The sequence below is a fragment of the Candoia aspera genome, chromosome 3 (assembly GCF_035149785.1).
Source record: "Candoia aspera isolate rCanAsp1 chromosome 3, rCanAsp1.hap2, whole genome shotgun sequence".
Taxonomy (NCBI): Eukaryota; Metazoa; Chordata; class Lepidosauria; order Squamata; family Boidae; genus Candoia; species Candoia aspera.
The window spans coordinates 38,882,600-38,905,284 of NC_086155.1; the positions used below are offsets into that span (position 1 = coordinate 38,882,600).

Here is a 22,685-nt window from a genome sequence, read left to right on the forward strand (position 1 = left end):
ATGGAGTGGCTGTGGATTAATGGCTCCTCGATTTCTGGGAAATTGTCATCTTTAATTCTGGATGGGGTTGCACTGCCCCAGACAGACCCGGTGCATAACTTGGGGGTCCTCCTGGACTCATGGCTCCTGCTCAAAGAGCAGGTGGCAGCTGTGGCTAGGAAGGCCTTTGTGCAACTTTGTGTTGTGCACCAGTTACGCCCCTTCCTGGAGTGAGAGGCCCTTCGAACGGTCACTCATGCCCTGGTTATCTCCCATATAGACTACTGCAATGCGCTCTACGTGGGGCTACCCTTGAAGAGTATCCGGAAGCTACAGCTGGTGCAAAATGCAGCTGCACAGGCAATCTTGGGTTTCCCAAGATTGGCACACATCACTCCTTTGCTCCACGAGCTGCATTGGTTGCCAGTATGCTTCTGGGTCCAATTCAAGGTGTTGGTTATCACCTTTAAAGCCCTACATGGCACGGGTCCAGGTTACATAAGGGACCGTCTCCTCCCCATCACATCAGCCCATCCCACCCGGTCGTGTAGACAGGCCATGCTACGGACCCCGTCTGCAAGAGAATTCCATCTGGCGGGATCCAGGAGGCGGGCCTTCTCTGCAATAGCACCTGCGCTTTGGAATATCCTTCCCCTGGAAGTGAGATTTGCTCCCTCCCTCCTGGACTTTAGGAAACAGCTAAAGACCTGGTTCTGTAATTATGCCTGGGGCGGGAGGGAGAGTAGCGATTTCTGGGGATGTTTAGTTTCTTAGAAGGACCCAGTTCTGCCTGCAAATCATAAAGAACTTTTAACCATCAAGGTTTTTATTATATTTATTGTATCTGTATCATAGGGTTTTATAGTTTTATATTTTTATCTATTTTTTATTGTAAACCGCCCAGAGTCCCTTCTGGGAGATGGGCAGTGATAAATTTGATAAATAAATAAATAAATAATAATGTCAGAACCAAGCCTGCCTCTGACTTGGAAAGTGAAACTCTTTCTGAATCAGAGGAGGAATTGGAAACTTACCAGGCTGAAACCAGGAAAATGAAACTCCAGGGTAAGTCAGCAGTGCAGGAAGAACCCAAGATGATGGCTGGCCAGAATTCGGAGGAGGAATCAAATACCCCAATCAGCATGCACCAACAATGAGCTGAAAAGCATGTGCAGAAGAAAGCAGCCCGATTGTCTACAGAAGGGTCCAAGCACGCCAAAGATCGGAATAAAAGGCAGCCGTGTGAAGAGCGAGCTGCCGGAGACAACCGATCCTCTAAGCCTGCAGCTTCCGAAGAAGAGTCCTTACCTACATCAGAGACAGCGTCTGATACCGAAGAGGAATCAGCACCTTTGCTCCATTCCGAGGAAGGATTGAATTTCACTTCTGCTGCCATCAGGGAATCAGCATCAGCCATGCCCAGCAGCCTTCGCCTTGCATCCAGCCTGGAAACTTTGCATTCTCTCCAGCAGAGCAACCACACCCTGAAACTTCAGTGCCACCGTTCGCCCTTGGTCCTGTGCAACCACGTTTCATACATTCAGCAGTGTTTAGGGATATCATACCTATCTTGTTCAGGATCTGGGTGTCAGTCCAGTCCGGGGCTTCCAGCCGAGTCCAGCCTTGCTCCAAGTTCCAAGCCTTGCTCCAATCTCCAGTTCAGAGAATCCAGCCTAGTCCAGGGCTTCCAGCTGAGTCCTGCCTTGTTCTAAGTTCCCAGCCTTGCTTCAATTCTCCAGTTCAGAGGATCCTGCCTAGCCCAAGGCTCCCAGTCAAGTCTAGCTTTGCTGAGGTCTAGTCCTGCTTCCAGTCTTCAGACCAGCCTTGTTCACTGTTCTTAATCCTGCTTGAGGTTGCAAGACCAGTCTCCAGAGAGTCAGTGATCCAGTGCCAGAACAGTTCCAGTACCGTTCCATTTCGAGACCTGCTGCCTCCAGCACTACGTCCCAGTTGTATCCAGCCTACCTTCCCAGTGAGAAGTCCTGTCTTGCTGCCTTGTTGTGGCCCAGTAGGGGTTGTTGTATCAAGTCTTCACATACCAAGGACTCAATTATTGTAAATAGTTATTTTAATAAATAGTATTTTGATAAGACCCTGCCTGGTTGCATAGTCTGAACAGGACACTTAATACCTATGCCTTTCCCCAATCCATAAAAAAGGATTTTTCAGGCCCTCCTACCCAGTTATATCACTGCATTTTTGGACATAACTCTGCATCCCCCAGCTATAGATATCATGGCATCAAGGGATGCATGCATTAAAGTAAGGTGTGTTTTCTAAATCTTAACTGAATTTATAGGCTAAATACATCTCCCAGCATTTGGTATTTGAATAAATATTTCTAAAGTAAGTAGTGGAAATAGCTGTGATACTATAAGGCCCTTAAAACAGAGCTGTTCTTGTTTTTGACCAGAGAAAGTACAGGATAGCTCCTAATTTATTCACCACATGTGTTGCCCAACTGGTAAATGGCAAGAGATGCTTCATGGCGTCCTCAGTGCAGGACTAGGTGCAGAAGCAATGCTATATATATATATATATATATATATATATATATATATATATATACACACACATACATACATACATACATACACACACACACATACACATACACATACACATACATACATACCTAGATTTATTTTATTTTTATAGAGTATTTATATAGTAATTTATGAATTTTAATTTTGATTGTAAACCACCCAGAGTCCCCCTTTTCGGGGGAGATGGGCGGTGATGGAAATTTGAAATATAAATAAATAAATGTGCTAAAGCACGTTAGCATGTCTTCCCAAAAATATGAGTCGAACAAACCTGCAGAAAAGTGCTGAATGCCAGCAACATAGAGAGAAGGCAAAAGCCTTTCCCACAGGCCAAATGAGATGGCTAGAGTCCTCCCTTCCTTCATAGCTAGAGTCCTCCAAATGTGTTAGACTAAATGGAAATCATGAGAACTGTAACACTTTACTTCAACTAGCTGGCTAGAATATGTGTAAATTATAGTCTAACACATCGGAGGATATCAGATTGGGGAAAACTGCTTTCCAGTATTTATCTGTAGACTTTCTCACTATTACATCTCTTTATCTCTCTCAGTTCTACCACGATATTGCTAATCAACCTAACCCTCTCAATATTAGGACTTGATATTTAGCAGAATTTAGTTTCTTAATTACCTGATAATCAATTCTCAAATCAGAGACCTTAATTCTGCTAAATTTCTCCAAGCTGACTGCCAAATGAGAAATCTGTATTCCACGCTTGGCATGGTACCATGCTACTACTGATATTCAATGAATAATTAAAGTTTTAAACTCATTTATGCCTGAACATATATATTATTCAATGGTTACTAGAGGGAACAAGAAATGTTTTTATTGCTTGTCATTACTATACCTTACTAAGTGTGGGGAAAAGGAGGGGGTTATCAACTTTTCATATCAGCTTTGCAGAGCATATTGCAAATCCTTACAAAATGATAATTTTACTCATCTCTTTCACCACAGTTTATATGAGTTTATAACTGAGTGAATGTCTATCATGCTGTTACATAGCCATAAATAAAGCCATGCAGATCTGGATACAAAGAAACACAATTATGTGTAAGAAAAAATGTGCCCATTCTATTTTATTCCATATATTCAAAATTGGAATTAACTTCAAATCAAGATTTTATTACTAGTTCTGCTGCTGAATTCATATGGCCATTGAATGGCACACGCTCTTTTGCACACAAAAGCTAAGCATAAAGCACAGCATGAAAAAAAATTAAGTATACAATATAATAAGGACAAAATGTAATACATATACATACAAACATACCTGTATACCAGACAAAATATTAGACTTCAATAACCAATCATTTCTGTTCAAGAAGGAAGACATTTTTCAACAGAATTCTGTTCCAAGCTTCCAAATTCTAATCAAAATAATCTCTACACATTGGTAAATTTATATCAAAAACTATCCCATATCTTTACTAGAAAATACTGAGGATATCTGGCAGCATACAACTTCACACATACTTCTCAGTTGCTAATCCAGAAAAAATGGCAAGTATGGAGGGGAATAACAGTTATGAAATAGGACTTGGAATAAATGGAATTGTGGTGACCTGCCACCCATTATAATATGGGGTCAAAAAACAAAAAAAAAAACACCTTACAGCAAAACTAGTTGATGTAACAGAATAAAGTATGTCCCATTACCATTCATGTATGTTCTGACAGAGTGAACTAATAAAAACAGAAATACTGGAAGGATATATACACTATTGCTCACCACCATGGAGAGCAGTTGGTATTCTTCTGAAAAATGGCCCATGATTATGTCTTTAGCATCCAAGTTTTTAGCATCCAATATTCTAAACACAGCACTGAAGGGCTGCTTACATGCACTTTGGAAATAGAAACAGAAAAGTATAGGCAATTGCAAGTAGAGAAGGTATTAAGGATTACTAGGCCCACCCAGGTAAGAAATACATTTCATCAACGCGGCTCAGTGGTGATGCTTACTTTATAGCATTCCCCAATTCTTCTCTAAAATTAACATCTACACTCGACAACATTTTATCTCATGTTTTCTTTAAGGCACGTATTTATCCAATCTGGGTACTACCAAACAAACTATGGTTCTTGAAAGAGAAAAGGAGAGATATCCAATGTCTTCATGCTTTTCTTCTCTAGCACACTGGGCATGAAGCAGGGAAGATCTCCACTGTATGTTGTGATATGACTTTCACCAAAGCTCCTGCAATTCTCAGCTTCACTTCCGAGGTCACGCTAGCCTGGAAATAAGATGCTTTTCCCCCAATTTCTTGTATTTGGATTATTTTATAAATCAATCTGTGAGAGCTGGGGAAGAAGGGAATTAGGGGACAGGCACCCCATGAACAGAAAGGCAGGATATATATCAAAATAATTAAATAACAATAAATAAGACATTAATTGTTAATTCCACAGCATTTAGAAGGAACTGGGTTTGATGCATGGGAGTTTAAAAATTGAAGTAATTATCAAATCTGTTGGCTTCTTCAGACATCATCTTTCAGTTAAAGCATTTGTGTTCAAAATCTTTTCTTTTTTTTTCTGGTGGAGTCCTTGGTGCTCTCTGAGCTTGGTTGTTTGCTTGCAGACATTAAATTACCCAATGTCTGCAAGCAAACAACCAAGCTCAGAGAGCACCAAGGACTCCACAGTTCAACCCTGCGCTACAGATATTCTCTTCTATTGGAACATTTTCTTCCTAAAATCTCTTTTCTGAATTTGGATCTATTAGGCAAAACTGAAAGAATGCAGAGAGAAAGCCTGACACTAAACTACTTTTAGCAAACAACCACATTTAAATAATGTTATCAAGAAAATTGAAATAATGGTGGCCCTAGACTTATTAAGGCAACAAATTATTAATTTTAAAGTTGCAAAAGATTGCTTAAATCAGCAACTTCTGCTTGTGATCATTGCCTTCATCACAGTACAATTTTTATTTTTATTTATTATTGTTTAACTAAAAATGGTTTTCTTTAAGCTTGTTGCCCTTTTGTTGCTATTTTGGTCTCTAGGAATATGTTTATTATATGTTCAGAGACACACATACATGCACACACATGCACACGTATCTTTATTCCACTCATACAACATTCAGCAGACACTGCAGTTAAACAACAACAAAAATGAAAACCATAGTGTACAAATCAGTCCCGAAATGCTCAGAAGGTAATATATATGAGAAGTCCATATTTTTAAGGGCTATTTGTGGTGTACTATTAGAATCCAACATATATTAAACTTTGTATTATGTAAATAAATTATCTGTCTAACTCATCTTGAGCAGTCTAGTATATTCCTTATTCTGGAGCAAAAACTGTTGAACTATCACACTGCCATAACACCACAGCTCTGTTCTGCCTTAAAATAAGTTTGGCATATGCATCATATTCCCCAAACTAAAGTCAAATTGCCGCATCTTATTCCAAGGAATTTCTTGACAAACTTCATCCAGGAAATAATTTAGTGAAATTGTATGTCCTAAGCAAGTTATAGTCTCTCTAAAAATAATTCCGGACATCATTATAGAAATTTATCTTCATATGCACCTGACAATAAATTAGGAAGAGAAGAAAGAAAATAGATTCTCGCTGGTTATTTGAAATGGGACTGTATGCTGGTTTTAAGCAATAGATTAGAATTGATTTATCTATGGAAGGGCATGAATGGTAAAAATAGAATAGAAAATGAAAGCAATGTACATGGAATCACATTTCATCTTCTCCCATATATTACTGTTTCCTTATTCTACTGTTATAGAGCATGCTTTAATATATAAACAAACAGTCCAAACCTCTCCCTGAGTATATGGAAAAGTTGGCAATAACTACATGGGGACTGAATTTTGCATAGGATCTAAAAATCAAGAGAGAAGCAGCTTCTGTAGCACTGGGTTTTAGACAAGAAAATGACTGACAACTATCTATCAGAGTGAGGCTACCTGGCATTACAGAGGTAGGCAAAATAACAAGTGCTCCCATAATCCCCATAAACATAATTTAAGGGAGTTTAATACAGTTTAGCTAAGGAACTGGTGACCTTGCTTGAGTGACAAAGTATTACTTTTTATGTCAAGACATCATCAGCGGAAACACAGACCCAGCATGTCAATTCACATGAACTTTTTCATCTGGTTATGGGCTTAATTGTGTAATCATGAAACTGTGTTAAAAAGGGGAAACTATCTATAAACCAAGGATGGGCAATGGGCAACCTATCCTCCACTCCCCTTTTCTGTCCATGGCAACTGAAAACTGAAGGCGCAGTTTTCTGATATTTTATGATTGGGAAAATATGGAAACTGTAGAGTATTTAATAAAATTGGCATATGACAGTTTAAAAAAACCAATGATCCTCCTACAAACTTTTCCTCAAAACACCATTAAGTGTTGGCCCCTTTGTATATAACCTTTCTATAAATAATGTAGGCACCACTACTCAAAACTGGAATCTTCTGTATGCTATATTACTGTCATTTTGGAAAGCCATAGCCACAGAGGTAAATGCACTCACTCAAGGATGCATTGCAGCATTGCACGCCTGGGCTACAATTTTAATTTTATTTGGTCCCCTTCATCTTTGGAAATGCTTAGGAAGGTTGATATGGGTTTCTAGGCAGTACTCCCTTCCACATACTTTATGAAGCTGTTTTTTTTTTTTACTTTTTACAGTGCAACATCATCAGTGCCTTCAGCTTCTCTTGCAACTATTTCCAAATACTCCCACTAGTAATTGAGCATATGCTAATACATTTGAAAGAAAATATAGAACTACTGCACACCTCCTGGAACATCTTTTCAACACCATTGTGTCTTTCATAGAGCACAAGAAGTAGGATTGGCCCTCTGACATTAGGTCCTTAAACACAAAAGCAATTTGGAAGAATACCTTGTGTAAGGAAGCCAAAAAATGCAGCAAAACCAAGAGTTCATAAGCTCTTCCATTGTTGAAAAGTTCTGTTGCATCAAAAGCTTGTTACGGTCAGAAGCAGAATTCCTTTAGAAGTATCAATTTTATGCAGAGAGAAGTATACAACAGACATGCCTGGAATTCAAAACTGAATTTCTTAGCCCAATTTCCATTAGCTCTCTCTCATCAAGAGAGAGGACTTTGCTTTCAAATGAGAATTTGAAAATAACTTGTATATGGAAAAATGACACTACTTTATTTACAACTCAAAAGCCTAAATGCAGTTATATCTCTGATATTCAAGGAACATTTGCTTTTTCTCTCTCTTCAGACAGGTACTTGTTATGCCTTTCCTGATCTCTCTCTCCACCCTCTGCAGTCTCCTGCTCCCTGTACATCCCCCTCCCCATAAGCACACTTTTTATAAATTCCTACCACACTCCAAAATACATGCTAGACCAGTGTTTCTCAACCTCCCCAACTTTAAGATGTGGACTTCAACTCCCAGAATTTCCCAGCCAGCTTCCCAGAATTCTGGGAGTTGAAGTCCACAAATCTTACAGTTGCCAACGTTGAGAAACACTGTGCTAGACAGTAGCAATGGGACTTAAGCACTTGCAGGTAAACCATCTTCCTAACTGCAGAAAGTGGTTATTCACTTTTAATTGCTTCCTATAGCATGAAGCCACAAGGGAAAGCAAGGTTCCCACAGAAATCCTCTGCAGTTGTTATTCCCTGAACCTCCCCTTCCTCAGGTCGCAGTACAGAGTTCAGGGATGGCAGAATGTTTTTAGCGTAAATGATAAATTAATACTATTGTGTATCTAAAAAGGTAAAGGTAAAGGTTTCCCTTGACGTAAAGTCCAGTCGTGTCCGACTCTAGGGGGCGGTGCTCATCTCCGTTTCAAAGCCTTGGAGCCGGCGTTGTCCATAGGACACTTCCGGGTCATGTGGCCAGCATGACTCACGGAACGCCGTTACCTTCCCGCCGAAGCGGTACCAATTAATCTACTCACATTTGCATGTTTTCGAACTGCTTGGTGTGCAGAAGCTGGGACGAGCAACGGGAGCTCACCCCGCCGCGCGGTTTCGAACCGCCGACCTTCCGATCGACAGCTCAGCGGTTTAACCCGCAGCGCCACCGCGTCCCTTGTGTATCTACTTTTTGAAAAATTCAAATTCTACCATACAGCTTTGACATTTATCCCATACACACCTGAAATTCACCCCATCATCAATAGCATACTTATGAACTTCTGGTTTATTCTGATAGTAACAGAAGCAACTATGTATGCCAATATTCCTATTCTTAAGTGAAAACTAAAAATTTACAGCACTGGTTTTTAAATGTTTTATCTATTTGGGGTTTTTTGTTCTATTTTTGTTTTTGTTTGTAAATCCCAGGCTTAAGTAATGACTACTTGACCTTATATGGTTTTATTAGAGAGGGGCTCTTGAAAACCTCTCTTAATTACCAGCATCACAAATTTGGAACCCTGAAGGAAGAAAAAAATTCAGATGAGATGGACTTGAATGACAGAAAAGGACCTGATGGTCAATTTTCAAAGCCCAACTCATATTGAGAGCATATGGTAAGGGAAAGGATGTTGACAGAAATAGTCCTTAGGCAGCATAAATTTGTAAAACAGAGAAAATATGAAAGAGGAAGAGGAACTCAGCTGGAAACTAGACTTCTCCCACCAATGTTTATTCAATTGGTTGCCTAAATAAACCCTGAATCAGGTGTACACAACTCCTAGAAAGAGGTGGGCAGAATAGGGCAAGTAAATTTAATTCATTTCAGCCCTTTGGAACAGCCTCCCACCTGAGATCTGGGGGATCCCTACCCTTTTAGCCTTCTGGAGGGCCATGAAGACCTGGCTCTTACCCCAAATGTTGGGCTAGGAAGGGGGTTGAGCTGTGAGGACGTCTGGCCTGGCACTTGTGGGGAAGGATACTTTTGTTTTTAACCATGTTTTCATGGATTGTTGTGAGCCAATAAGTCCTGTAAACAAATAAACAAATTAATAAAATTTTGACTTGCTTACATTAATTAGGGTTATTCTACTCTCCAGTCATGTGTTAAATGATATTCCATTTTTGTCATATGAAGAATTAAGAGTTTGGTAATTTGGATGTTTCTGGGAACTGTACTCAAGTCTTCTGGGGGTCACATATGGTCCTGGCATCTCAGGTTATACCCCTCTGTCCTAAGTACATACAGTGACTTTTTATAATATCCTTATTTATAGGTGGGCTCACAAGTGATTCATACTCATGTGGAAATTCAGAGGACTACTTTATATGAAATAAGTACCTAATCTATCTAACTCAGTAATATCTGTTAAGGGGTTTCTTCAGGAATTCTGACCAGTGTCTTTGTAACCAATGGAAATTTCCAAGGATTGAGCCTGAAACCTTCTGCTTGAGAAGCAAATGCTCTAACATCAAAGAGAAAAGTAGGCTGTTCCCTTTCTCTGTGACTATCAAAAGCATGCATCATTGGAAGACATGAAAGAACAGGTTAGGGATAGATCATCATGGAAAAAATCTACCTATATGGTTGTTAGGAGTTGAAAATGACTTGATGGCACATAATCTATCAATCAATCAATCAAATCAAATCAAAAGTATGCATGCCTATTTTGCAACTACAAGATGTTCTGAGAGAATGAACTGTGAATAAGAAATGTTAAAATAATGGGTGTATTATGCATATATCTTTTTCTCACAGCAGAGCATACTTCTCAAGAACCATTCGTTTGTACATCTCAACATTATCTTTTCATTCTTTGGGAAAACTCTACCAAGAGTCTCTCAGGACTCTACACACAGAATCTACACACAGCCAGATTAATAAAATACCACACAGATATACCTAGTCAAAAGCTCCAGTGACAAACACAGTAGCCTACCACCTACCACAATCTGTAGATGAATAGGTATTGCGACTTCCAGTCTTCCCAACCCACTCGATTATTAACAAAGCTAATTAACACTTCTGAGAGCTTTAGTTATAATATCTCTGGAAGGCAGCAGGATGAGAAAGAATGAAGCACAGTGTTCTACTAAACATTGCATATTTAAAAGAAGAGAAATAATTTGACTTACCTGAATGGCTTCTGTGATATGATGAGGCCAGTGTCAGCCTTCCCCAAAGCATTATAAGGCAGAGAGAGAGCACCAATACCCCTTTGCTCAAACTTTGGATGTTCCTTTCACTCATTCTGCCATGCCAAACAAAACAAAAATTAAATTAAAATGCCTTCTATTATGGATAGAGAACTTTAGGTCAGAAAGAAAGTGGGGGGAGGGAAAAAGTGCACAATTATCCTAAGATTTTATCAGATTGTTCTTTCTAGAAACAGTGAAACTAATCTTACATTTCAGCATTTCTACATTAAAACCTTCCCTAATAATGAATACAAGTTACATCCTAACTTAACCTTTTGCCCACAAAATAACTTTGAATCAGCAGCAAATCCCACTGGCAGGATGCAGATTTTTAAAAATACCAAGGACTGCAATTAGTTGCTTAAAAAACAGCTTCCGTGCTTTTGCTGGTGAAAAAAATGTAAATCTAAGCAGAACTCTAACAGTAGGAACATGAGGAAGATCCAAGCTCATGTTTTGCTAAGGAAAAGTACTCCCGTTATATGTCTGCACACGCACATTCAAACATAGACATGGAACAGGTCAACGGTCTGGCAGTTTTCAGACATGGCACAACTTCAACCCAACTTCTCTTACTGATTGATTTAACTGATTGACTTAACTGATTGATTAAAGCCAAACTGAATGACAACCATCTCTGAGATGGCACGAATAGTTACCTTCACCATATCATTCTCACAAAGGAAGGTATAATTAAAGAAGGCAGAAATCTGTTTATTAATGTGGAAGCAGCTATGTCATTATCAAAAATATACTAAACACGCTGAAAAGAAATCAGAAAAAGCAAAAGACAAAAGAGGAAAAAAAAGATTAAACGGTGGTTGGAGGTAAAAGGAATGTATGAACCTGACAGGAAAGAGCTGTTCCATGCTGAAGGCAGACTAGAACGTGGGTCTTCTCTAATTTTGTCTAACGCCTTAACCCCTACACCACATTGACCCTTGGTACTACCAGGAGTAATCCATCAGGAAGATGAAGTAAAATTCATGTGGCCAACATGAAGCAGCTGGAATGAGATCACCATATGGCTACTTCTGCAACTGTATCTAATTTAGAAAATGAGATGGTAGATGATCTGGAGTGCTTCTTAACACTAAATGTACAGGGGCATGCGATTTATACATTTCCATCGCAAGCTGTAACTTCATATAGCCCACAAATAACAACGGCTGAAACGATCCCAAGCCTGATGCGACATAATTCAGTTATGAGCATCTTCATAATGGCCTATCCAATAACACTGAAAATGGCATTCTACATATAACTTTCTAAGCATGACTCAGTGAAAGGGACCATATTTATCCTGAGTAATGGTTAGTTCCTTAGCATTCCAATTCCAAATAACAGGGATGTTATTTTTTATCAGAACATTTGTCTTTTCTCCATCTCAAGAGTCAGCCTCGCTGGCGGTGGCACAAGGATAGCAAACTGGCTTTATTTCTTTTATGGAAAATAGGACTGAAGTTCATTAGTTAAACACACAGACACACACAGACACACACACAGAGAGAGAGAGAGAGAGAGAGAGAGAGAGAGAGAGAGAGAGAGAGAGAGAGAGACAGCCCAGAAAAGGTTCAGGGATGAGATTATTGTGGTTGAATATTTCACAGTCCTGTGTCTTCCATAAAATTGTCACTAGTTTCCTTTTTCTTTCTCTGATCAAGATTCATTCAAGTTTCCTATAAGATTTCTTGTCAAGCATTCCTCACCACTACAAATCCCATAACTAGATAAGCATTTAAGCAATTACTATACTTACCTCCTATTGGGGCTTTACAGCTACTGTCTGTGCATTGGCCAATCTCAGGTAGACTTGGTATTTGAAAAGAAAGGGAAACATTAGGGCATCTAAAAATGAAAAAAAAAAGTACCAGTTTACATTTTTCATTGGAGACCGTATCTGAAAAATACAAAGATGAAGCAAATTGCAAATACTGAAAGCCTCAAAGTAACCTGCAAATATTGAAGTTGAACTTTTTCATAAAATATTGCAGGCCAGATTTCTAAACATATTATCAATTTTCACATCATTTTCCTTCTTCTCCTCCCCACCCCAATATTCCATCCATCACCCATTCTTCTATTCAGCCCTGACAAGGATACATCCAATACCAAGTTCATGGCAAAGAGATCCAGGCTTATTTTATGCATATGCTGAAGAGAGTTTACGAATGATATACATTATTTTGCACAACGTGTCTCTATTTTACACTTCCACCTATATGAAACATACGTATTTCAAGTCCACATGCAGAAAAGCAAGATAAGCAACTGCTCTCCAATAAAGTCAGCATAGCTTCCTGATGAACCTATTGCTAGAAAAATCACTTGAGTTGTTCCCAAACATACCAGGGAGAAACTGACTAGGAATTTCAAACCAGATGCAAGGTAGGTTTTATAGGTGTGGCTAGAGAACTCTCTCTCTCTAAAACTAGATCAAGAGAACCTTCAATTACTAACCAGGAAAGGTCAAATCACAAAAGAAGAACAGTGGCGGATGAAAAGCAGCTGGAATCCTTTCCTTTCCTAATAAATGAAGACCTGAAAACAGCAGCTAGGGCACAATATATGAAGATTAACTGCAGCCATTCTTTATATGCAGTTATGCGCAAGAGAATAGACTGAGTGGGTGAGTGGGGAGACAGAATAGTTGGTAAACTTAAAATACCTGGGCATTTTGATACAGTATGATAAAAGCCTGAGGTTTTGCCATTATTTTTAGAAAATCAGAACTTTGGGGAGAATTGAAATACATAAATTTGTATAAAATTTACACAAATAAATAAATGACCACTGCTACTCCATTCTCAGTACTTTGAAACCTAATGGAAGACAAGAATAAATCTACCAACCTCTAGATTAAGAGGACAAATTTCATGAACAAGGAAGGACTGAGTCCCTTCCTTGTTAAAATAAATGTACTGTCACCTGCAGAAAGAAATGCATTCCTTATTTCTGTTGAATTTGTCCTCTGTCTAGAGGAATTACAATGTTCTAATACTATCTGCTGTGGTGAAAGGTCCCCTGTGCAAGCACCGAGTCATGTCTGACCCTCTGGGGGGACACCGCTTTCGCGACATTTTCTTGAGACTATAGTGGGGTGGTTTGCCATTGCCTTTCCCATACTATCTGATACCTTACATAAAAATCAGAAATCAGTTTGGGGAATAAAGGATATATGATCACTTTTTGTAATATGCTGGAGTATTTAATAGATTTTCTTTCATAATCCATTTTAAATGTTTTGGAAACATTTCAAAAATGGCATTTGGAGAGAAAGTTGCCAATTTTATTTCCACATTTTAATACTCTAGGTTGGCAGAACTGAGCTACTGTCTAGAGCACTAGATCCTATGGTGCCTGAGATACAAGCCACACACAGCCTTTATTTCTGTTTTTCAAATTTTGATCTTTAAGTAAGAAATATCTCATTGACCATGAAATGTAAAGAACAGCAAGCAGAGAAACAATCCCATCCAATGCAAACACAATTTGCCAAGGATGAGGAAAATGACAGCTTCACAGCCTTGCATATTACCTGCTGGGATTTAGCAGGGTCTGAAGAACTACAGAAGCTATATGCCCAATTTGAATTTATTAACACTGAGACAGACAGCAATTGCATGTTGCTTGTAGTGATACAGATTCCCAACTGGACACAGAGCCAATTCACAGCTCTTCCTGATCAAAACATGCACTGGATTTCTCTAATAATTTCTTTCTAAGGATTTGTACATAGCAGCAATGCTCAACTTATTTTGTTATGGACCTATTACTCTACTTCATTGGTTTCAGGGAGCTTCCACATCTCATAAGAAACTGCCTGAAAGGTTTCTGAACTACAATGCAACTGTTTTACACACACAAAATGACAACATAGAGAAGGGCTGCCAGGTTTGCAGATGTACACCATGTTATACAGTCATGTTTATCCATTAACTCCTGCATACAGCAGATGAACATAGTTACATCAGGGTACAGATGAAACACTTGTTTTGAAAAGCACCTTTTGCATTTCCCCCATTATTTTCTTCATGGTCATGGAGATCTCCTAATCTCCCAATATGTACTAGAAGTCCATGAATTACAGGCTATGAATCAGCATCCTAAGAAGACATAAGAATAGTGGACAAGAGTAACATAATAAGGGAATTTGTCATAAAGGTGGTTAGTATGGCACTAAAAATGTAGAATAAATTATGCAGTAGAGTAAATTAGAAGTTCAGTCTAGATAAGATCAAGGGCAACATGACACATCATAAAGGTTTATACAATATCTCTGTACAATTAAGAGGAAGCATTGGTGAAACTAATAAGATCTAAGCTTTTTAATGAGATCTGCTGCTACGAAGCACTGTTGGGGTACCTCAGACATCTCAGCATCACCATTTTCTTCTCCACCCTGGAATTTCCTTCATGGCAGGAAATTCTAGCAATAGGAAATTCTTTAGCAATAGGAATTTTTTTAAAACATATTTTTTGGGGGTGGTATATTTTTTTTTAAATCATTAGTCCTAACTTACTAGTCCTTCAATAAAGCCCATTCAAAACACAATCTCTCCTCTCAAACTTCTATTGCTATTGTTATAGACTACAATCAAGGCTATTAATGCATTTAAATAATCTGGCAATGCAGAAGACCAAGCAATTGTCTTTATCAATTGTATATGTTCTTTCTTTATTCTCATGACATGGCAAGTAGTATAACTGGATGATCTGTGCAGCACTACTGTGCTTGATACTAATAAAAACTGCAAAGATGTTGCCATTAGCACTTTAAGATGGTAATATGAAAGAGTTAATATGATTTTGGACAAAAGAAAGCTAGAAAGTGTGGAACAAGGGAAACATAACATTAATATCCATGCCTTAGTGATGAAATCTGGAGAATCCTTGAATGCATGAGGGCGAGATAGGTTCCTCAAAGAAAGGCCATGTGTACAACATATGCATAGAAATTCAGTTTTTGTAATCAACATCTCTCTCCTACTATCCCATCAAAAATAATATCCAGGGAAATTAGCAGGCTTTCACAGTGATGATATCCCAAGCTTCGGAAATCTCTGAGATGATTTCCTAGGCTTGGGGGGAAAATAACTTTTGGCACTGTACTTTTCATTTATGTATGCATATTTAGCAGGTCCTTAATGAGCAACTTTATTGTTGTATTGATGCTGGCACTATTTTCCTGTTTCTACTGCTATTGCAGCTGCTGGTTGTCTGGATTATATTTTTAATGTTGCTTTAATATTTTATTGCTATTTTAATTGAATTTTGGACAGCTGCTTGGACAATGTTAATAAGGTGGCCTATCTATAAAATGCTATAGTTTCTAATTTGATTGCTCTATGCCACTATTGTAACCGCTTTCCCTAATGAAATGTCTTAAGATTTGAAGAACTTCAACTCTGAAGTTGTATGTTGAATTATGGTAAATAAAGTCCAAGGAACCTGGAGTGCACCACACTGGGACAGTCCGTCACAGTTTTAAGATCCTTTTTTCTTCTTTTATTTAGCCTAGATTACCTAATGTCACTTCTGATTGTTCACTTCTTGCTACTTCAAAAATATCTGTTGAAACCACAGCAAACAAGCATATGTGCACTGAAGCACTTAGATCTCTGTTAAAAATGCATTAATACTACTGCGCCTGTGGAGTGCCATCTGGTGACCTTCTTTAAATTAACCTGGACCATTTTAGAGAAGGATGGATCAGAAAATTGTTTGGACAGCTGCTGTAAAATGTTAGTTGAGCAATTCATGGATAATATCATCCAGATCCACTTGGAGTTAGAAGCTGCCTGTACAGAATCTGACGAGGTGGTCAGAGCAACACCTTGTCATCTGGGAAGAGTTTGAGCCTCTTACTCCTGAGGAAATGGCAGAGTTCTGAGCATTGCCACCTGTAGATTGGACCTTCTCCCATCTGGCCTGTACAAGCTATTAAAAATGAGACAGGGAATGTCTTCTGGGGGAGGCATGGTGACCTGAAGACGTCACTATGAAAGCAGAGCCGATGAATACAGCAAAGACCAAAGAACTGATGAGTAGACTGGTTCTTCAGAACCTCTCCAGATAAGGAGAGGATGGGAGATCGCCCACATGTGCTTCAGATGGCTGCTCCTGATGAGGAGACCGCAGGACAGCTGTCTGCCGTGTGTTTGAGCACCAGGAGACAAAGGGATTAGCCATCTTGCTCACAACCATGGCAGAGCCTTTTAAAGGACACTAAGTTTGCAAGCCTCAATTTCTAATCACTTTCAGAAATTGCCTATTAACCGTCTTAAAGTTTTTAAGAGACCTTCAGAATGAGAAGTTTGAAGTTGCTGGGTGTAAGGTTTGAGTCTGACTCTGAGGTTGAGGAGGGGGAAACCGAAACTTATGCTGAGCAAAACGAGGAAACCGAAACTCAGGGTGACTCAGCAGAGCAGGAAAGTTCTGAGCAGCTGATTGGAGGAAAACAGGAGTCCAGTTTACAACCACCAATCAGCACGAGGGAAAGGCGAGCTGAAAAGCATAACGAACAGAAAAAAGCCCAATTGGTTCCAGAAGGGGAACGGTGCAAAAGGAGCCAGTGCGTGGATCGGATCGCCGGAGACAAACGTTCCACTGAGCTAACAGCTTCTTCTAGAGACAAGCCGAAATCATCATCAGAGCCTTGCTCTGTAGCCGCTACAAAACCAGAGCCTTCACAGTTTTCCAAATTCCACCTGGCTGCCTTGCATCGAAGTCCCATCGCGTCTTGCCTTGCTGTCTTGCCCAGAAATCTAGCTAAGTTGAGTCTTGCCACCTCATCCAGGAGCCCAGCCCAGCCGAGTCTTGCCACATTGCCCAGAAGCCCAGCCAAGTCGAGTCTTGCCGCCTTGCCCAGAAGCCCAGCCGAGTCGAGTCTTGCCACCTTGCCCAGAAGCCCAGTCGAGCCGAGTCTTGCTGCCTCATTGCAATCCGTAGCCGAGTTTTGCCTTGCCGTCTTGCCACCATTTCCAGTCAAGTCCTATCCAGTAACCTTGCCACTTTCGTTAGTCAAGTCCTGTGCCGCTGCCTGTCCACGAACTCCAAGTGCATCCATTCCAGTCGCTTTGCCTTCAGCTCTCGCCAAGTCCTGTCCTGTCACCTGGCTGCAGTTTTCAGTTGATCCTAGCAACGTGGTTTTGCCCAGTGCTCCACCATTGCCCACTTGGGTTTGAACTAATATTTAATAAAGGTCATTGCTACTGTAAATAGTTTGCTTGTAAATAAAGATTCTGATTGAACTCTACTGGCTGACTGAGTCTAACCAGAACACCGGGTTATTTTAGCTTCAACTTTGAACAAAAGAAAATATTAATTACAAACTTAAGAACTTAAAGAATTTGAAATAATCAGCAAAAAGTTAAATAAGATTTTGATCTAAGAAAGTTACCAATGGATTAAGGGTCCAGTCCAATCTGGAATATTGATTTTTACTATGAGATTTTGGAATTAATTATAAAAAATAAATAGCTTCTCGTAAGAACCAGAGTTATTTTGGCTATCTTGGCTCATAATAAAGATAAGCGACTTTATGATTTTAGAAACTGGACACTAGCAGGGACTACAGATTCTAAGAAGAAGGGGAAAAAAATACAAGCCAGGTTTTGGTGTCAATTAACTGGCACTTACAAAATGACACAAAACATCATAACATTGGAAATGTTAAAGGAGATCTTTGAAGAATGGGAGGGGAAAGATTATGCCTGTGGCCCCTCAATTGTGGAGTACCCCAGGGCTCAATATTCTCTCCCCCTGTTTAACATCTACATGAAACCATTGGATGAGGTCATCCATGTGATGGAATGTGTCTATGAAGGGGGAGTGATGTGATGGACTACAGTAACACAGCTGGCCCTCAGGAAGGAGGGAGCACCTTCCAAGGAAAGGGGAAAGACAAGAGACAGCACAGCCTGGAGTTGGACCATGGGAAGAAGATTCAGATTAGCCATGCCCTAGAGACTCCCAAACTGAAATACTTTGGCCACATAATGAGAAGACAGGACAACCTGGAGATGATGATGATGTTAGGGAAAGTGGAAGGCAAAAGGAAGAGGGGCCAACCAAGGTCAAGGTGGATGGATTATATTCTAGAGGTGACGGACTCGTCCTTAGGGGAACTGGGGGTGGTGATGACCAACAGGAAGCTCTGGCGTGGGCTGGTCCATGAAGTCACAAAGAGTTGGAAGCGACTGAACGAATAAACAACAGAGACTCCCAAGATACAGTATATCCCTTAGGTTAGAGTACTACAGGTTTAGTCTGGCAAGATTCTGTCTATACGGTGTAAGCAAATAAAAAACTTAACTTGGCTGGATTGATTCTATGTTGTTCTTGGGCTAGGCCTGACATCCATCAGTTCAGGGTTCATCCATCATCAGTATGCTGATGATACCCAGCTCTACATCTAACCCTGGGCTGTGCAAGTGAAGCTGTCAACATGCTAAGCCAGTGTCTGGAGGCTGTTCAGGTCTATATGGGGAGGGACAGATTTTGGGTCAATCCTGACAAGACTGAGTGGCTGTGGCTGTTTGGGCCTTTGGTCAGGGATGTTTTCACCAATGATCTGGGATGCAGGTAGCACTTCCTGATTCAAGACTGGTATGCAACTTGGGGATCCTCTTGGACTCACAGCTACTGCTTGATGAGCAGGTAGCAGCTGTGGCCAGGAGGGCCTTTGCACAGGTTCATCTAGTGTGCCAGTTACTTGTTTTAATTTGTTTTTATTGAACTATGATTAACAAACATCAGGTAACTAAATTAACATAAATCCAAGATGCACAGAGAAAACAAGATACAGAAAATACAAACAAATATATTAAAATGTAAATAGACAGGTACTGTACTTGTACAAAGTTATCATATTTGTAAAATATTACCATAGTATATAGTCTATTGCTGTTGAGGTAAGCCTTAAAATCCATCCAAATTTGATAAAATTGTGGTTCCTGCCTCTGATGTCTCATTATTTTAACTCTGTAATTTTTTCTAATGTAGCAACTGAAGAGGCCTTGTTAATCTACATCTCAGTTGTTATCTAGAGTTTTCCAATGTTGAGCAATTCTTATTTTTGTTGCTAAAATTAGATTATAAGTTCCTTATTTTTAAGCCTGAGGTTTGGTCCTATAAATAAATGCAGTAAGCCTACTTAACTACTTAGAACAACCAAGCTTCTAAGTAAAACTGGGGAGCATTCAATTCTGGGGAGTAGAATTCTTCTTGTGGGACTGAGGAAGCCTGCCTTCTCTGTCGTGGCCCCTGCCCTCTGGAACAGCGTCCTCCCAGAGATATGGATGGTAGAGATTGTCCTGGGATTCTGGACGGCCCTTATGTCCTGTCTGTGTTTCCAGGCCTGGGTTTAGTCTGCCTGTGGAGCCAATGTCATGTTTTTTATTGTTATGGTTGTTTTAGTCTGAGCTGTCACATTTTGTTTTATGTTTTTAACCATTTTAATTGTATATTTAAATACTGTAAGCCACCCAGAGTCTATTGGAGTGGGTGGCTATAATAAATTTAATAAAAAGGTGGTAATAATAATAACTGGAGGGCCATCTAAAAAACCAGTAATATCTAACAAATTAATTATGAAGTTTTTCATAACAAAAACAGAAAAACAAAATTTAAACATGTTTTTGTAAACTATTTTTTGTACTTCTCTCACTGCCTTGCTTTCCAGTATGTAAGGTTCCTATTTTTTTATTTAATTTTTTAAAAGCCAGGTGGCTATGTGCACCAAGTCGCTTACCTTTGTGCAACAAAGTCTACTAAATAGCATATGGATTCATTTCCATTTCAGGTAATCTTGATTACTGGGGAGCATTCAACTGTTATTTATTTTAGGAATGGAGGCAGGTGACTTAATAGATATGCAGTTCCTGCAAACAAGCCCAGGATTTATGCACTTGAAATATCAGATTTTCTAAACATGTGGTGAAAAGTCCATTTGCAAAGGTATCTCTTAGACATGCAACTTCATGTCATAATACCTAAGTGAAAATTGTCCATTTTGGGTCCATAACAATCTGGATTAAATCCAGTCTGAAGGTAGTGGAACTGTTCTTATGATAAAAGCTGTGGCCTGAAGAATGCTCCCTGGAGCTTCAATTATTGCTAGCATTTTAGGGGTCAGGAAAATCTACCCTCGCTTCTTCCACCACCACCAGATGAATATAGGACCATATTGTAGCATGGGACTTCAAATGGACTAAAGGGACAGTTTGTATCATGCTGTCCTCCTGGTGACATCAAGAATGTAATGAATTATTGAATTTGGAAACAAAACAAAAACAATGAAGGCTTTTTCTTTACTTTTTCCAAGGGAGAGGAACACCTTGTATTACCAAGTTCCATTCTGAACGGAGTTAATGGAAATTCCAGCACCAATGTCTGTCTGTCTGTCTGTGAATATGGTACGGTAAAAATAAATTATTCTTACAGAGTCTTATTGTTTAAATGTTCTGAACATTTATATATTTTTATACCTCAGTTTTTGAATTTTTTGACATTATGCATTGTCTTGATAGCTTTTAGCAAAAAAAGGGGGGTATAAAATATTAACAAAAATAAAATTTTGTTCTGATAAAAAGCAAAATTAATAATTAACTAAATAAAAAGGCAAAAAGATTTATTAGCTAATGCAGATTAATTGATCCTCTGGGAAAGAAAAGATCCCAGCATACAGATGATATCTTGATTACACAAAGTCTGCTTTGAACTATCAATTTAAAGAGCCACAGAGCAACTATCAATATCAATTATATTCTTTTATGCAGGTAGACAAGGGAAATGAAATCTTTTTGATACAGACCTTCAACAAAGCAAAGATGTCCTGCAGGAATCCTATTTAGCCTGTAAGTTTTGAACAGGACACTGGTCAGCATCCCTAGGTACCATCACCACTGGAAGATTATTACCACATCCAGGCACTGTTCTAAAGCACCCTAATTTAATAAATGATTCTAGGAAAACTAAGTGATGGTGTAGGAAATTTGCAGAGGTCATGTAATGAACACTGCAAATCACTGTGACCTATCATACATCACATTCTTCCCAGATAACTTTTATTACTGTTTTACCCACACAGGTGTATTTATGAATGAGACACACATTAGTTCTTACATAAAAGTAAAGAGAGAGAGGCGAAGAGACTCAGGATTTGGACCCCAAGAAGCCCTCCAAAATTTACTGTTTTCTCTGAGATCATTACTTCTGTTAGACTATCTGAATATCTTTACCAGCCCCAAGTGATCTTAAATGAAATTATCCCAAGGTTTACAAAAGGAAAGGAGACTGAAGATGAATTTTTAAAAAAGCAGTTATATTGGAATATGAATCTCAGACTTATTTCCTGTAAATTGGCAGGAATATTACAAGTACTTTGAAGGGAAAATGCACTATGTTTCTTAAGAATGATAACATGTAAAATTACAAAATACATGAAATGGTATCTTAATAATTGTAAAACGGCAAGCTAATAAATAACATATGTTATGCAGTTGAGCTTCAATAGCACAAAGACCTTTTGGTATAAAATGCTTATTCTCCCCTAGAAAATGAAACAAAGAAGAAAGGTCTCCTAAGACAGAGAACCAAAAAGACCTCTCCTACTTTTTAGAACATAGAACTCCTCTGATGATCATTTGATTATCTCTACAGAAATGCTAGAGCATTTTCTGGAATATTTATCAACAAGGCCTCTGGTAACAAATTGAGTCCCAAGTGAAGTTCCAAACAGAGAATGCCGAACACTTTCATCGAATGCATTCATGGTTACTTCCCCCTTACATTCAAGCTCCAGGAAAACAAAGATTTATTAATTCAAGCACCTCAGATACTTCAATATCAATCAATCACACATTGTTGTTATGTTGTTACTGTAGTTTTATTATTATCTGTTAAATTATTTGATGGTGGGAGCTGTCTTGGAAATAGGTTGAAAGATTCATGAAAGTATTTAAGCATTCAAATTACTCATACAGTGAAAAGGAGGGATACATTTGTAAGATCTACCTCATTATCTCATTATGCCAGAGACAATTATGCCACTGACTAGCACTTAGTACAGCA

At 39.0% G+C, this 22,685-nt stretch overlaps 1 protein-coding gene across 2 annotated transcripts in view; it reads right to left on the reverse strand.

Moving 5' to 3' along the window:
• TAFA3 (TAFA chemokine like family member 3) overlaps positions 1-22,685 on the reverse strand; it is a 103,530-nt gene that overhangs the window by 54,268 nt on the left and 26,577 nt on the right. The window contains exons 2-3 of one of the 2 annotated variants that reach the window (XM_063300077.1): positions 12,370-12,422; positions 10,548-10,663 (exon numbers count right to left, since the gene is read on the reverse strand). In XM_063300077.1, coding sequence (XP_063156147.1) covers positions 10,548-10,662 — 115 coding nt within the window. In that variant the 5' untranslated portion in view covers position 10,663; positions 12,370-12,422. Of the gene's footprint in view, positions 1-10,547; positions 10,664-12,369; positions 12,459-22,685 lie in introns of both variants that reach the window. The other variant, XM_063300076.1, reaches the window with a different exon arrangement.